Source organism: Haemaphysalis longicornis, unplaced genomic scaffold (assembly GCF_048455015.1).
Source record: "Haemaphysalis longicornis isolate Haplotype H1 unplaced genomic scaffold, Haemaphysalis longicornis Haplotype H1 scaffold_9, whole genome shotgun sequence".
NCBI classification, from domain to species: domain Eukaryota; kingdom Metazoa; phylum Arthropoda; class Arachnida; order Ixodida; family Ixodidae; genus Haemaphysalis; species Haemaphysalis longicornis.
The window spans coordinates 134,213,306-134,229,747 of NW_027526460.1; the positions used below are offsets into that span (position 1 = coordinate 134,213,306).

The 16,442-nt window shown below is 45.0% G+C and overlaps 1 protein-coding gene across 1 annotated transcript in view; it reads right to left on the reverse strand.

The window, feature by feature from the left end:
* Positions 1-693: 693 nt before the first annotated feature.
* Positions 694-16,442, reverse strand: part of LOC144151388 (thromboxane-A synthase-like) — a 37,330-nt gene continuing 21,581 nt past the window's right edge. Inside the window, exons 10-15 of the mRNA XM_077682426.1 lie at positions 12,967-13,057; positions 12,306-12,414; positions 8,299-8,387; positions 5,295-5,435; positions 3,554-3,719; positions 694-1,164 (exon numbers count right to left, since the gene is read on the reverse strand). Of these exons, the coding sequence (XP_077538552.1) occupies positions 1,087-1,164; positions 3,554-3,719; positions 5,295-5,435; positions 8,299-8,387; positions 12,306-12,414; positions 12,967-13,057 (674 nt within the window). The 3' untranslated portion in view covers positions 694-1,086. The remainder of the gene's footprint in view (positions 1,165-3,553; positions 3,720-5,294; positions 5,436-8,298; positions 8,388-12,305; positions 12,415-12,966; positions 13,058-16,442) is intronic.

Genomic DNA, 16,442 nt, shown 5'->3' on the forward strand with positions numbered 1-16,442 from the left:
CGATTTAAAAGCACAGAATATCCCTCCAAGTGTCTTGTCGCGAAAAATCTCCCTGAGACTGCAACTGACAAAAGTGTTAGGCCTCTGGTGGTGCCAAGAATGCCCCTCAAACGTGACGAGAGCTCCAATGATGTCACCACGAACAACGGTACTGGACCAATCCCTGTACATCACTTTAGGTGCCCATGCACTACATATCACCCATATCATCTCATATTCACTCATTTTATTCCACCCGGGTTAACAAGCTGGCTCTCTTTCCTGAGCAAATGTTGCAGGCTAACATAAACCTTTCTCTCTTCCTTTCAAGGATTAATACACACATAGCAAACAAATGCCGAGAAGATGCCAGCAAATCGCTTGCTTTAGCGGCAAAGGTAATGCCAAATTAACTAACCGGGTCCGACCAATGAAGGCGAGCCGAAAATTAATTTTTCCATAACTGAAGGAGAGCGCAAATAAGCAGATACAGATAGAAATGGAGGACGCAAATACGGCTCTGTTTATTTCCACAGGTCTACCCGTACACGCTTCATTTTTTCTTGCGCTTTTGTCACCAGAAAGCAGAGACGTTCCGGGTGCGCGGGAAGCTTCTTAAAGCGGACAGTTACCAGAAAATGCGAAAGCCGTTATGAATACGCAGGGACGTTCTGATAACTTGTTCCGCAACACGATGTAATAAAACCAGTTAAATAGTTGTTTTAGCACATCTTTATTGTATAAATATGGCAAGCCTCAGCTTATCACACAATTTACGCCAAAATAGAAAAACAAAACACTCCTCCATTCGAACATTTTCTTGTAACCTTGAACATTTACACACATTTCAAGACCGGGCTTCCTGTTCCGGTCACTTGGCCTGCATGAGAGTATTTTGCATGTAGGCATTGGCTTAAATGTGAACTTTGCTGAACAGCGGGCAAAATTATATGTTCTCCTCCTGTCATGCCCGCAAGAAATTGACTTCCGGAGCGCGTTGCACTAGAGTGGGTGTGAAGAAAAATGCAGGACTTCGTGGTGAGGCGGAGCTTGCGTCTGTTCCGCCCAGAACACATCGATGCTGAGGAGACTCAGTACGGAGAAGCATCACAAAGGGACGGCCCTCACTTTCACGCCGTTCTTGATTTTCAGAATAATAGGGTTCATCTCTATTGTGGGTGGATCCTGGAAACGAAGTAGCAATAAAATTAGAATCACTTTTTTTCGTTATCTCAAAACAGCGGGTGAATTTTAATAGACCAGAAGTTATAGCAAAGATGTCGGAACTTTGCCATTTAGGCAAGAACGAATAAGAAACAGCGGAATGCTGAAAGTGGTGGAAAGAAGGTAGGCAGACGTGGCGTTTCTATAGTATCAGTGGTGGTGCAAAAACAAAAGAGACTACTTTGAAATAGATCTTCATGTTGCCGTTTCACAATAAAACATAAATATATACTTTTGGAAGTCAAGCTGACCAGCATAAAGAGCGAATACTGAACTTCATACTGCAATTTAACTTCAGCAACGGGCAAAAATATTGTTCAAGCCAGGGGTGGTCTAAATACGCAGTAAGATGCGCTATTATCAGGACGAGTTAAAGAGGGATTGACTTTGTCAAAGTTTGTCAAATATATTATTCTGCGCGAAAACTACTTCTTCCCTTATTACATAAAACTCCCCTTAACGTTCTACTGAATCCATTACAGTAATATATATATATATATATATATATATATATATATATATATAACAGAAAATAAGGGTTGGCAGTTAAGAAAACCTCGGAAAGCAAAGGGGAGGTTGTGCTGGGTCATAGCAACAGATTAATTTTTTGAGTCAGAAAGCAAGTGGTGAAAAAATGCCCGCCGGGTGGGACCAGTTGCGTCTGATTCGCTTCAGATATATATATATATATATATATATATATACATATATATATATATTGCCACCACGTAACACCACGTAACGTAACCAGCCGAACCACAATTTCAATGATCTCAAGCTCTATATTCTGCAGTCAAACTTTAAGTCTCCAAGGGACCGGAAATACAGAGAATCGTACTTAATCCATAAATTCAATTGCCTGGAGCCGACTGGAATCACTGCTTCGAAAGGCAGCTTAGAAACCTTACGGTATCTGAATCGAACAGAAAAACAATGCTCTTACAAAAAGTGGGCATCTCCATTCGCAACATTTCTGCCTGCCCATCCCCGAAGCTGATACTTGAATGCAATTCGACCACTCTCGACATGTCGTAGACACTTGAGTCACGGCCCGGGGGTTAAAAAGAAGGTCCCCTTCACCCCGAGAACTCGGAGTGGCGCTGGCTACCACCCCCAAGCACAGGAAAAAATTACATTGACATAAATACCCCAGAAAGTGGAGGGGAAAATAGCCCCGTCGGTAGCGTTGTGGTTATCGCACCAGACCGGTATTCTGGAGGTCGTGGGTTCGGATCCCACCTGGCGGGCATTTTTTCTCCACTTTCTTTCCAAATTCTTTATCGGTTTTAATGACCTACCATATCCTCACCTTTGCTTTCCGAGGTTTTCTTGAGTGCCAAACTTTATTTCTGTCATATTTTCAACGAGCCCCTCATTTTCTATTCTGATTCGCTACATGCATAGCGAGGGCCTCTGTTCTGGCAGTCTTGGTGCCTTAGGAAGCATAAGACGGTTTAACGCTGGTCGACCACTCTCGACATGTCGTAGAGACTTGAGTCACGGCCCGGGGGTTAAAAAGAAGGTCCCCTTCACCCCGAGAACTCGGAGTGGCGCTGGCTACCACCCCCAAGCACCGGAAAAAATTACATTGACATAAATACCCCGAAAGTGGAGGGGGAAAATAGCCCCGCCGGTAGCGTAGTGGTTATCGCACCAGACCGGTTTTATGGAGGTCGTGGGTTCGGATTCCACCTGGCGGGCATTTTTTCTCCACTTGCTCCCTTTCCAAAATATTTATCTGTTGTAATGACCTACCATATCCTCACCTTTGCTTTCCGAGGTTTTCTTGACTGCCAAACTTTATTTGTGTCTTATATATATATATATATATATATATATATATATATATATATATATATATATATATATATATATATATATATATATATATATATATATATATATATATATATATATATATGTTTAAAATTGAAGCTAATACCTAAGCGTGTAAGACAGCTTCCCTTCCACAACATCAGCACCAGAGTCGACGGCTGTCACTTACGGGAATTCGAGCTATTTACGCACAGCGAGACAAGGTGCACGAAGTTGGCAGAAATTTAGGGGAACTTTTAATACAGCATCAATTTATCATTTAATCCTTTAGCACATGTTGTAGATACGATGCCTGCGATACCCTGCCGTGTAAAGACACCGTACCGAACATTCGATAACCTTGAACGGATTCATTGCTAATACGTCTCGTTTCATGCTGCAAAGGACACAATCGAGTATAAATGTTCATCATAGAACACTTTTTAAAGTGTTGCATATTAACAACTATCGAACTTTCAACACGTCAAACAACGTATTTTGTTAGTTTATTGAAATTGCTGAACCAAACCCATACCTTCTCGCTGTTCTCCGTCTTCTCGAGCCTGTACTTGCGGAGGATGTGCGCAAACGTGTAGCGTAGCTCCATATGTGCAAAGCGCATGCCTATGCAGTTGCGGGGACCGTTGCCGAAAGCCTGCATCGCCATTGTGTTGATTCGGAACTTGTTTTCTGGAAGGAACCTGCGGTGATAATGGAAAGTGCACAAAAATGTAAGGTAGCGGTCTCGTGACGTGGTGTAGAGTGTTTGATTTCATTAATGTATTTCTAAATATAATTTTTCCAGCTGGAAAGTTTGAAAGTAACGAATACATCCCTGTAACGAACACCCCAAAATTGGTTTTCAAGCTCTTAAACAAAAGCCCACCTCACAGCACATCACAATTTTAGAGGGCTATCTTGAGTACACTCTACCCTAGAGAAAGACGCTGCTTTGGTATTGCTTACACGTCAAAAATGACAGCTTATAACCTTAATTGTTTCGCTGCAAAAACGTTGAATAAATATAGCGGTTCAGCCTTTGCGACGTAGTATTAGTACTCATGAATTGAGTTATGAATTTAATATTGAACAGCCTTGCCGAAATTTCGGATTTATTTGAACTTGTGCTAAATTAGTGGGCATTACTTCTACAGAAATACAAAGCGCGTCTCGAAGAGCTGTAAAGGCTATAATATGCCTGTACTTGTGTGCGGCGTTCACCAGAATCTCTGCTGATTATTACAGTGACCAACGGGCTACCCACCAAAATAGACTTTCGGGTGGGTCACTAGCAGGTCACCCATGTGTGACCGTGACTCACCAATCACCATTGCGTAAGTGACCCTCAGTCCACCACGACCACCATTCAGACAGACGCAACTGGTACTACTTGTTTTCAAACTGATTCAAGGAACAAAAACCTAGGACCAAAATTTCTGCAGTTCCCTATACCAAAAAAGGCTATCATTCAAATTAACCACTTGCAAAATGTCCAGAGCTTAGCGGCTCGACGCATCTCTGCCTTATTTGATCAATCCCTTACTTCAGTTGTATTTATAAGATAGATTGGCGCCGGCTTATGACTGTCACAGAATTCCTTTCAGCGTGTCATATATAGCCTTTGTTTTTATTGTCGGTGTTTTTTTTTTCTTATTTCGAGCTTTTCAAAAGACCAAACGAGTCACTTTCAGTACCACAGAACAATGTCTACGCTTCCTTGATTTCTGTTCACTTCCTTCGTTTAATGTTGACTGGCATTTTATTACCAAAAAATTTTAACCGGTCATATTTGGTGCTCAAACTTCTACTAAATAATGTGTAACCTTCTACATACCTTATGTGTGTATGTATAAAGTTTTCATTACCAAAAATCTGCAGTGCTGCGCTATTTTCATTAAACTCCTTTTTCTGGTCGCCGACGTCCTGGTCACCGGCCGTAGTGGTTCAGACGCTAAGGCGTTTTCTCTAAACCCCAAGGACGCGGGTTTGACCCCTACCGGGGTGGCTGGTTTTCAGATGGAGGCAAAAAGCGAAAACGCCGGAGTGTCGAGATTGCGACACACGTTGAAGACCTCCTGCTGGTCAACATTCTTCTGGAGTCATCCACTACGATAGGCCTCACAGCACAGGTGCGGCTTCGGTGCATTAAACACCAAACCTAATCTTAAAATATCCATATGGCTAGCACCAAACAATGTTTTCAGCGGGTCAGAGTATGGTACACGGAACGGGTAATGCCTGTATTTTGACCCACACACATCGCAATGCCTTGTTACCTGTCCGGATTAAACTTGTCCGGCTCGTCCCAGTGTCTGGGGTCCCTGTGGATGTACTCGACAGCCGCCATGACCGCAGTGCCGGCGGGAATCCGTATTTTTCCATATTGTTTTTCCACCACAGCTTCACGTGTCACAAACCTGCGTGGAGCGAAAGAAAGCGTACTGCTACTTAATGCAATGAACTTTGCAGTTCACACTTCTTCTGCGACTGACTTTGCTTTTCAGGGGCACACAATATTTTTTTAGATCCCAGCGTAGTACCATTACAAGCACCTTCCCCTACTGAAATATTTTGAATATAGGAAAATATAAAATTACGGATTTCTTAAAGATTACGGCCCGCCGCAGCTGGTATTATTTCCAATAACAAAGATATCAGTTTATTTCTTATAATTAGAACGCCTGGTACAGTTTTTGCGTTTTTAACTTCAATAGCGGGCTAAATAAGGCTGCACATGTTTTCCTTACCCTTCGTTTGTACGAAATTCAGACGGACAATGATTCGGCATTTCTGGTAGATTTATAAAGGGAAAACCAGTGTCAAATTTTTCGCCTAGTTTGCATTATTTCATTATCCCCTGTTTCTGAAAAATATCTCTAGTGTTACAGGACCTTGTGTAGGCTGGGTTTTATCTTCATATTCCCATAATTCCGTATATATGGAACGTTTCAGGGGAAAAATATAAAAACGCGTACCGCAAGATAGGGACTACAATCACGTAGCTTTGTGATCTTCCGATCTTTGGCTGAATGCGTGCACAAGAGGTTTGAACACAATTGAAATTGCACACACAAAAGATTGTTTTTTACTCTTGGTCTTTGCATACAAAGCAAACATATAGGTAAAGCACACGGAAAAACACGTTTGAGGACACCATCTCGGCGTAAAAACAGGGCCCATTTGCCCGTACGCAAACGTTCCTGATTAAGTTCTTGCTTACGAATAAGACGCCAATAAGTCGAAGTCGGCACGGCAAAAGAGTCGGTTGCCAGAAAACCCGACGGAAACGCTACGTTAACCGAGCGTTCGTATCAGTTTCCGGCAAACGACTTATTACCTCGACAGTGGCAAAGTCGTAGTTGAGGGCTTATTCCCGTACTTATCGCGTTCTGGCAAACGGGCGCAGGTCTTGGTGTCGTTCTCTCACACACAAAAATTAATTACGTTAGCACGTTCACGGCTCCTAAGCAAACCTAATGTTTAATTCGTAAGATATCCGAAACCACATTTACTTAAAGTCACCCATGAACACCTGACACTTCAATAGCGTATCTTGGCAGCGGATCCAAATGCCATTCCCTCTTCATGTCCAGCACACCACTGCACCACTCGGCCGCCTCACGGCATACATTTTCAGCCGCAAGCTGGTAAGCATGCGGCACTTAGCACCAGCATACATGTATTGTTACTGTTAGATTTTCCATTCATGCAGCAGCTTGTGTGTTGTGCGCCGCTTTGCCTGTAGTGTATTGTGGCTGGCTTTCCTTTGCAAGCACGAGCTCTCACGCAGAGATGCTTTCCATAAAACATGACTCGCCACACAGGCCCTTCTGGTACCAGAAGGCCAGCTGCGGCAATTACCCATCTCTTTGCACACAAAATGGCCCAGAAAATGCGCTCTTTGTTAGCTCCGGATTCGGGTCAGCTTTGCTTTGATGACCGCTGCCATACTTAATCGTCCTAATGCTGCGCCACCTGTTGCCACGTCTGTGCAGCTCACACAGGGGCGCTGCTGCGTAGCCCAACCCGTGCTCCCGGGAAGTTATTGTTTATTGTATATTAATAATATCGCCCACCCCCCTCCTGCGAGTTTCTTTGCCTCTCCCACGGGCACGCTGCTAGGGTACCAACATCCATAGAGTTTCATACTAATATGCATATATATGATATATATTAGTATGAAACTCTATGCCAACATCATCTCGGGTCATAAAAAAACTTCACGGGGCGCCCGTTCAGTAAGCAGCAGCAGCAGTCTCACGAAAAACCGAGCGATTGGCTACAAAAAACTTCGCTTTAAAATAATGAAAGATCTATTCCTGGATCGTTAAGAACGCGGATCTAAACCTTTTTTTATTGTGAACGTCAGGTTCGGCCCTAACAGCACTCCTTTCTCCGACTATATATAGAAGCCCGCAGCAGGGCGTTTCCCTGGCACCCCTCGCACGATGCGCCGACCATGTTTGCGTTCGGACCGATTGAGTAGTTTCATTTGCGTGCTTTTGACGGGCCTTGGCTGCCAGTTGCCCCTTTTGTTCCTCGACAGTGTCGACGTTTCGTCGCCGTCATTGCCATCTATAGTTTATAGTGCCATATCCGTGCTGTATTCGGTTAAAAACCAGGCGGCGGGCGACGGACGTCGAAGCCGGAAAGGGGCGAAGAATGGTCGCTTCCAGCTCAGAACATCGGCAGCTGCCCGAAAGTAGCTTCGCGCAACGCTACCAAATCGGCTTTACGTCACCCCTTTCCTCACGCGCTTTGTCGTTCTCTGTTCGTCTGTAGCTCTCATAAAGAAGTTATCCTCTCACTGCGTCCGCGGGTAGACGCCGCAAGTTTCCGCCGAGCTACTTCGGTATATTGCTCAAGCAATATTTAGCAAATGCTTGTTCAAGCGCACTTGGGGCTTAGCAGGTTTTTACTAGTCGCCTTTTGCGCTTGTTATCGAAATTGCAGTATTCATCAATTATAGTAGACGCGCGTCGTGAAAATGGCCCAGATAAGACAGTGGACACAAGGTACAGCAGTAATCATTGGATCGTGTTTAAGCGCGTCAAAGCGCTCGCGCGTGCTAGACATCTAACTGCACGCGCTTTTCATCCCTCTCTTTCTTGTTGCAATGTAGAGAGCACGAGCGCTCAATAAACCGAGACCATCCAAGCCAGCTTGCTGTGTTCCGTGAGACGAAGCAATAATCTTTATCGATGGTCATACGCTGGTTTTCCGTTGTATGCGTATGGAACCAACTGTAGTCCGTCTTGCTCCGACAAATTGGGTACTCACGCAAAGGCAGGAGGGTACATTCGCATTGTCTCCTGAATCACGCAGTTCATGTAAGTCAGCTTCTGTATGGTGCTGTACGTGATGGGTTCCTGGAAAACAAAGAAAATATGAATGCCTTTTCCAAAACAGATAACATAATTGAGATGGCGCCTCCTACGTCCAGCTAAAGCCCGAAGACAACGGTAAACTGGGCGCACTCACCTAAAAATTCTACAAATTTGCTCTATGCCTCCTTTCATTTATCCTCCCCTCCAACCTCCTCGCAACACACTCATCGCGAAACGGGAAGTCAGTGAATTTGTCCTTGCGGCTACGGATCGACCGCTGCCTGCACAGTTAGGGCGGCCCGTTCCTGCATCCATCCACGCCCACAATGCCTTCCGCCACATCTTAGTCAGCATACCTGTTTCTCTCATTGGTCGCGAGATGCACCCGACGTATACAGCCGGAACAGGGCAAGCATGAGTACTGTATTTGCACAGTTTTACCACGCCCACAATTGTAACACATTGGTAACTGGTAAGCTCCCACAGAAAAATTTGAAAAAATAGTTTGACACCGATTCTACCGCGAAGATGCAAAGGACATGACACGCGGTACATGACGGAAGAAATTTTATTTGACGCATACAAATGTGGCACCAAAAATCTCTTGAGTAATTAACTTGCCTGTACAACTCTTGCTGGAAATAAAACTGGCGTGGGAAACATTGAGAGTGTTTGCAATTTTAAATACCTTGACCTTCAAAATTTCAGACGCGACATGCTAACAGCAGGATCATAGATATGTGCAACAGCTGACAATGATATGCCCATTCAGGAATGGGTGGTCCGAAATTTCCCGGGTAATTTTGACGGGTTGTTTTAAGTTGGATTGAATGGGAGAATATTGTGTCCGTGGCAATGCTGCTTGCCGCTTCAAAACTGATTTCTGTTTCTAATACGCACACACATTTCAAGACTTAGCGATAAGCGGTGCGCATTAGAATTGTGCAAATATGGTACGCTTCCGCCAGAATAAAAATTAAAGCCGTTCCACTCAATGTGAACGCTGCCGGAAGGGCGGAGCAGTGATTCGCCATAATGGGCTGCACCGCCGTTATCCGCTCACTACCACCCCATGCACTTCAAATTTCCTTCCTTCGCAGTGCTCGCGCACCCCCTACCTGGTGCTTGCTTTAATTTCGTATGCTGGAGCTGCTTGCGTCATTCCGAATACGTAATTTTTTTCTTGCGCGGCTGGAGCCTCTGCGTCATTTCGAACGCACCATTTTAGATGTGACGGCATCTCATTCACTCGCCTTGTCCCTCCATACGGCGTTGTTGTCCGTCCACACCCCTCCCCCATTCTCCTCGCCGCGCGAGCTGCGCTCTCCGCCGCCCACCCCCTCTCCTCTCCGATAGCGAACACTCTCTCGCGAGGGGCTTTGGATTGGATTCGATTGGCTTGGCTTGGCTTGGCTTGGATTGGATTGGGTTTGATTGGATTTGGATTGGATTGGATTAAAGTGGATTGTGTTGGATTGTGTTGCGTCATAGCCGCGCCACGTTGTGTCATAGCCGCGGCAGGGGGTTCACGGCACGTTTCACGCGATGGGAGAATCAACCTAACGGAAACAACAACGGAACCCCCTATGCGTCGCGTCCACACAGGGGTTCCCGCGAGGGGAGGTGGGAGTAATTTTTTGTCTTGAGCGGGAGGAGCGGAGCCTCTCTGCGGAATTTCGAACGCGCCATTTTCTTCTTGCGCGGCCGCTTTTTTTCCCTACTAACCCAAAAACCAACCCAACGAGCGTTCCTAACTAAATCAAAGCGGGCGGTGCCGGTTAATTACGTATATTTTGCCTGAACTGTACCTATATATTTCTTTGCGCTAAACAACGTGGAAATGTAGGACAAGCGCCAGAGGTTCACGAGTTTCGAACGCTTATTACTATATAAAACGCTTGTCTTTCGAAGCCTCTGGGGTACGCCACGACGACAGCGCTACAACGCAACGCCCTGTTGGTCTACTTGGGTCCAGCGAGCGAGCTACGACGACAAGGCGGACGCCTAATGTGCTCTGCACTTAATACTCAAACAATGCAGATACCTGGTACACAGAGGACGCAGTACACACAACGGAACAAGCTCATGCACTAGTCATCCTCTATTTGAATCGATCGCTCCTACCATAAACCACCCTTGCTTTACGACCACCGCAGAAGAAACAGCCATTGTACTCCCAGCCACTTGCCAAACACACAGGACGCTACGTCAACGTTGCAACCCATTCTCATAAACTATACTGGTACTACGTCACAGGCTGCATATCCTCCCCCGTCATGAAGCTTCCCTCGCCTACATCCAAATAAATAAACTCCTAGGCACGCCTCCCTCCCGAAAAATGAGGCGGCTGTCGCCGCTACCAGCAAATTCAGTTTTTGTGCACTCACTTTGTTAGCGTGGACAACTTAGCTGTACACCCTCTAATTCAAACCGTTCCTCCTTTGCTACCCCAATGGTCTCGACCGCTACCGACGCTGCCGCTTCCCCTATCCGCACCTCGCCCGTCTTAGGCGCTCACTACGCTGGCCTCTGACGCAGACTTTATACCGAAATTAGCTTTAACACCTCAAACCTACGCCTCATCTCTCTCACCCAATACCCATATAAGAAATTGGCCGCGTATATGCTCCTTTCGTTGCAAATGTAGACAAAAGACGGTAGTCTTTGTCGACATTTTCCAAATAAATGCCTGCCTTCGCTTTCCTTTCATTTCTCATGTTGTTCCTCTTGCGTCGCCCTCCTCACAAGGTAAACACGCCAAAGGTTTGCTCAAGTAAATTTAAATTTACCGCGTTCCACTGCTCCAGGCCGGGTGCCAAAATGCCAGCGCTGCCGTACGGCGGAGACGCGCGTGAATCGGGACGCCCTACTTCAACGTTTATAGAATCGAGTTGCCTTAGTCTACGTGCATTCTAAGCAGAACGTGAAACCTATCTTGTGAAGCCTTTTTTAACTGTTGCCTCTTGATTGCTTAAAATGCCGCCAGAAGCTATAGTGGCGCGAGGAACAGCAGGCTACGGTGTGAATTTTTTTTCTGCAGTGGATGTGGTATTTCATTTTGCAAAAATCAAGCATCTATGATTTTTTTTTATAAAGGACCACTGTAACTATCCCTTGTGTTTTATTTTCTGCCTTTTATTTGAACAATTGCTGTTGTTCAACAATTTTGGAGAGTATGGACATATAAACCGGACGTAGACGTTTAGAATTGGCTTTGAGTATATAAGACTATTGCGCTGACTTCGTTTCACTTTGGCCAGGTGGCTGAATCGGGTCACAGACTGGCAGACAGGGAAACAAAGAGACATACAGACACACCAAAATTTGTTGGATTAAGTAACCCAAGAAAACCCATTAAAACCCGTTTTGTCCCACTCTTTTCATTGCGAGCCATCTCTCCTGAGAATACCCCTGTCACCTGACGTCCGTCCCTTCCCCTTACTGGAGTGCTGGTAGTGCGAACTGACCAGCTGCCGGACCAAAGTTCAAAAACAACATACCCAATTGTGCCCAGCAGCAACTAAGGTGGTGGCTTTGTGCTCGTAGGAAGGATCGCACTCTTCTTTTTTTACATTTTTTCTCGGTTGAATGCACTTTTTTCCATCTCATTTACTGTACAGTGGTTGATGAGGTGTAGTAAAGGGCGACGTTGTAATTTATTTAACAGTTTCGCGTTTCAACGATGGCCTAAAGGCTTGCTACAGTGCTACAACACAAGTTAGGCGATGTTTAATTAATGCAGTCAGAATGGGTGCTCTACACTCAAGCCAGTTTGGCATAAGAGGTGATAATTAGCAGTCTATCTTTCCATGTCAACGGAAAGATTTCCTATGACCACACCATGACCGTCTCACCCAACGTCGCATACGCAAATCACTGCGTAAGAATAAAAAAGGCTCAAGCCGCGCTTAAGGCTTTTTGTTGTACCTCATTAGTATCATATTTAAACTTCTTGCTTACTTCAGGACCGAGGACGGACTGAAGCTCCTCCCGCACTTTCTCCTGTACTTCAGGATGATGGCTGAGCATGTGCGTCACAAGTGCCATCGTGTTGCTCGTAGTCTCAAACCTGCAAATCGACCAACGAGAGAAAATAAAAAAAATATATTTTTACTTCGCATAAAGTTGCACCATCAAAGGCAGGGCGGTTTCCCAAAGTGTTTGGGGATGGTGGAGGCGCGCATAAGTTCGACGAAGTTGTTACTTGCTGTCCCAGCTATTCTGATCGTACTATTTTTTTGTGGCCAGTTTCGACATGTTATAGGTCTGGGAGCATCGCCTGCACCTCAAACGAATATGTTATAAGCACTACGACACCTTATTTTTGAGTGTGACGCATTGTGAAGAGAATCGATAACTGTTCAAATAAACATCAAGCTCGATACAAAATCAATGAAAATTTTTGTAAGCCTATTGGAGCATTTTCTAATGGGTGGATACACCAACGAACTGTGTGAGGCCCTAGCCGCCTTACTAGCGAGGCATCCGCCATAATATGTTTTTGACGAAGTGTCTTCGTAACGCACGAGTCACTTTATTAAGAGACACCATGAGGTAGCCTCATAACTTCTTTTTGTTCTTAAGAGAAAGCGATAAAATCAACAGAAATGTCCCCACTTACCCTGCAACTAGTACCACAAATGCGTTCTGCGTAATGTCATCATCGTCGAGTACGGCTTTCTTGAAGACTGAAGTGTCAGATTTTCCACCGTCTGTGTAATGGGATAGAGAAACGAGAACAACAACGGTTACGATATTTCGAACGGTTTTGAATGGTTGCGATATTTCCACATATTTTACACAAGAAATTATAGGGCACGGCTTGTTTATATGAGGTGAACAAGAAAAAGAAGAATAAGAAATTTTAAGAAACTATCAGGGCATAATAAGAAACGTTCTATTATTTTAGGGAATAGTAATGAATTTTATGGGTGCGCTTAGACGACACTGGCCAGTTTAGTGAATGACCATGAGAGTTGTGCATCATGAATTTAAGGATTTGCATACGGCAATGGTTCAGCGAAGGATCTTTTACGCTGACCATGCGATATTTGTCAAGGTTTGTTACAATTTCAATATGAATCGTTACGATCGGGCATCTAGAGCGTTGTGGCGAAGAGAAGCACCAAACATTTCTGAAAGTGCAATGTGTCACTAGAACAATTCTGGGGGGCCGTGGAGCACTGCACGTATGAAAATACGTTGCATCATCTAGAAAAACAAGTGTTAGGTCTTTGCCGTGTGGCATATGAAGGTGATGCAACTTTATTTATGTTTTAAGGCGCTTAGCTATCGAGGCGCATAGCGAGGTTTTCGCTACAAGTTCTAAAGCTCCAGCTCTAGTATCAACCCCTCGTGACGTAGCCGTGCCGCGTAGGTGCAAAACAATTTAGCGAATGTGACTGCCAACACAAATAGGCACAATGCATTTATGTTTAAGGTACGTTATACGGTGTGGCAGATACATTTATCATCGGTTGTTACGGCGAGCTACTCTAAAAATCAGTAAGGATGTCAAAAGCACAATTGGTTTTCTAGTAGAGACTTTGCAACACAAATAAAGCAGGAGTTATTGTTTGGCTACACAGCAAGAAATCCCGGGACATCTCCACTAACATGAAACCCGTGGAGGGGCGAAGCATGCAGTGTATAAATGTATTCAAAGCTTGTAAGTCTCTCTCTCTCTTGCCACACAGCGCTCGCTGATTGGGTGCCAGGGAAGCGCCGGCGAGAGGAGCAATCGCGTGCTTGCTGGGACGGGGGCGCCCTCTCTTGCGTTGAACCGGATTTAAGCAATTAAATGAAAGACAGGCTGGCCGTAAGTTGCCTTCGTGTCACACGCTGCTGCATATAAGAAGTATGCTTTACAGGAAAAAGCCTGGCTTTTGAAACCAATTTCGACACGAATTTAACAAATTCGGGTACCCTGACTATTCCTGTGTTCCAAGTTATTTTAAATCATGTTAGTTTATTTTGGACCGGTTGTATCCGCGATACACTCGTTTTTCACCACTGTTTGACAACTAGATTTCCCGTGACCACATGAGACCACGATAGGAGACACCGACAGCCCGAACCCCTAAGGTGCTTCACCCCTAAAACATTCACATTTCCTCGATTCGTACGTGCTAAATTCCCGTATGGGTGTTTCGCATGCGTTTTCCACACCTTCTGAGCGTATAATAATACGACAGCATAAAAAGGCAGAATTGCGGAAAACGCAGTTTTCGGCGTCTGTTGCAGCAAAATAACTACTGAACCGCTCATTGGTTGGGACGAGGCAACACACACCTGCACACCTGTTAACAACGCCCACTTGCAAATATACATTCAGAGCAGCATTATGCTTCGTAAGATCTAACCGCGAGTGGCGTATTCTGTCTCCGCTTCGCAGCGAACCTAAGTACAACTATATCTTAGGCTACAGACAGGCCCTTGCCTCAGAGATGTGGGTGGTGACTGCGTGTGCACACAACGCTGCGCATCCGCCTCGGCGATGCGTGAGTCCGGTCTAAACGGCTAGGAGCGGTTAGAATATATGCGATCGCATAGATATTGCATCAATTGCTGCCGCGACATCTCTTTGCTGTATGCAACACAGTACGTGACACTAGTACGCTGTCGTACAAGAGAACTACCTAGTAGGCATTTCGTCTGGTATTCCGGGTATTCCCGGGTAGGCACCGGGTTCGATTCCCGGCCGCGGCGGCCGCTTTTCTGATGGAGGCGAAAAGCAAAAACGCCCGTGTGTACGAGATTTCGGCGCACGATAAAGATCCCCAGGTGGTCAAAATTAATCCGGAGCCCTCCACTACGGCGCGCCTCATCGCCTGCGTTGCGTCGGCGCGTTAAACCATACAATCACTCATTTCGTCTGCCTCTAACAATCGCATGTAAAAAGCAGCGCGAAGGGAAGACTCCTAAAGACCAACGCCGATTCGACCAGCCGCCAAGGAAACAGAAACAGCACGCCGGTTAAAGCTTTGGTTACTACATTTACTTGTCTTTGTTCAATTATCTGGAACAGGCATTTGCAGTCGTTGAGGGAGATGAGGTTCGATTTCTAGTCTTCTTAATATGGTTGATAACAGATAAACTTTTATTTTACAATGCATTTGCCATAAAAAGCTTGTTACTGATATTCAACCTGAAACAACGCTTAGAGCGCATAGTAGTGGCGCAGCGTATTTTTTTATCATTGACGTTCTGCGCATTTGTAAAAATCGCGTGTACTGCCAGTTGCCTGATACACTGTTACATGTGTTTGTATACAAGTTTCTACACAAGTTGCACCGAATTTCTGAGATCATTCACCATTTGTGGTGCCAGAAATGGTCGTAAAACAATATGTGCAATGTACGATTACCCCTTTCACTTAAGGTGAACGTTATGGAATGCCAACCAGCCCGAACGCAAGCCCTTTCACTTTTTTGGCATTTTGGCATCCACAAGTAACTGCTGCCTTACTTGAGCGGGATATTTTTATTGATTGCATTCTAACTTACAAAATTACACAGACGGGTTGTCCCATTTTGTCCCCCTTAAAATCGGTGTGCTCGGCAGCCTTGGTTGCGCAGATAATGCGCTCAGCAGACTTCATCAACCACCTCTGTTTTTTTACCTTTTTAAAGGGACCCTGCAACACTTTTTATAAACGCGTTCACTCTTTCCTTCGCGTCTGGAAGCACTGCAAAAGCTACAGTTATCGCCAGCATGGAGCAGCACTGTGTGATTTTCTCGTCGCACCAGATACGCCTTCCGTTTCTGCTTTGTTTTTGTGGCTTTATTTTTAAAGTTGCTATTGAGAAGCGTTCATTGCTGCGACTGAAGGAAAACAGGTCAACAGCCGGTACATGGTGTCAGTGACGTAATTCGGACCGTCGAAGAACTTCAAGACAGGGAAAGAGAGCAAAATCTTTTGAGCGAGTGTCCAAGTTATCTGATGGGCATAGAGCAGTATTTTTGGCTGAGGTACTTTGCTACGCTCTAATATAAGTACTACATGTGTTAATTGACTACGATCTGCAAGCATTTGAGATTTCAAAAAAAGTTGAAAAAGTGTAACAGGGTTCCTTTAACCCAACTGCGATCTATACC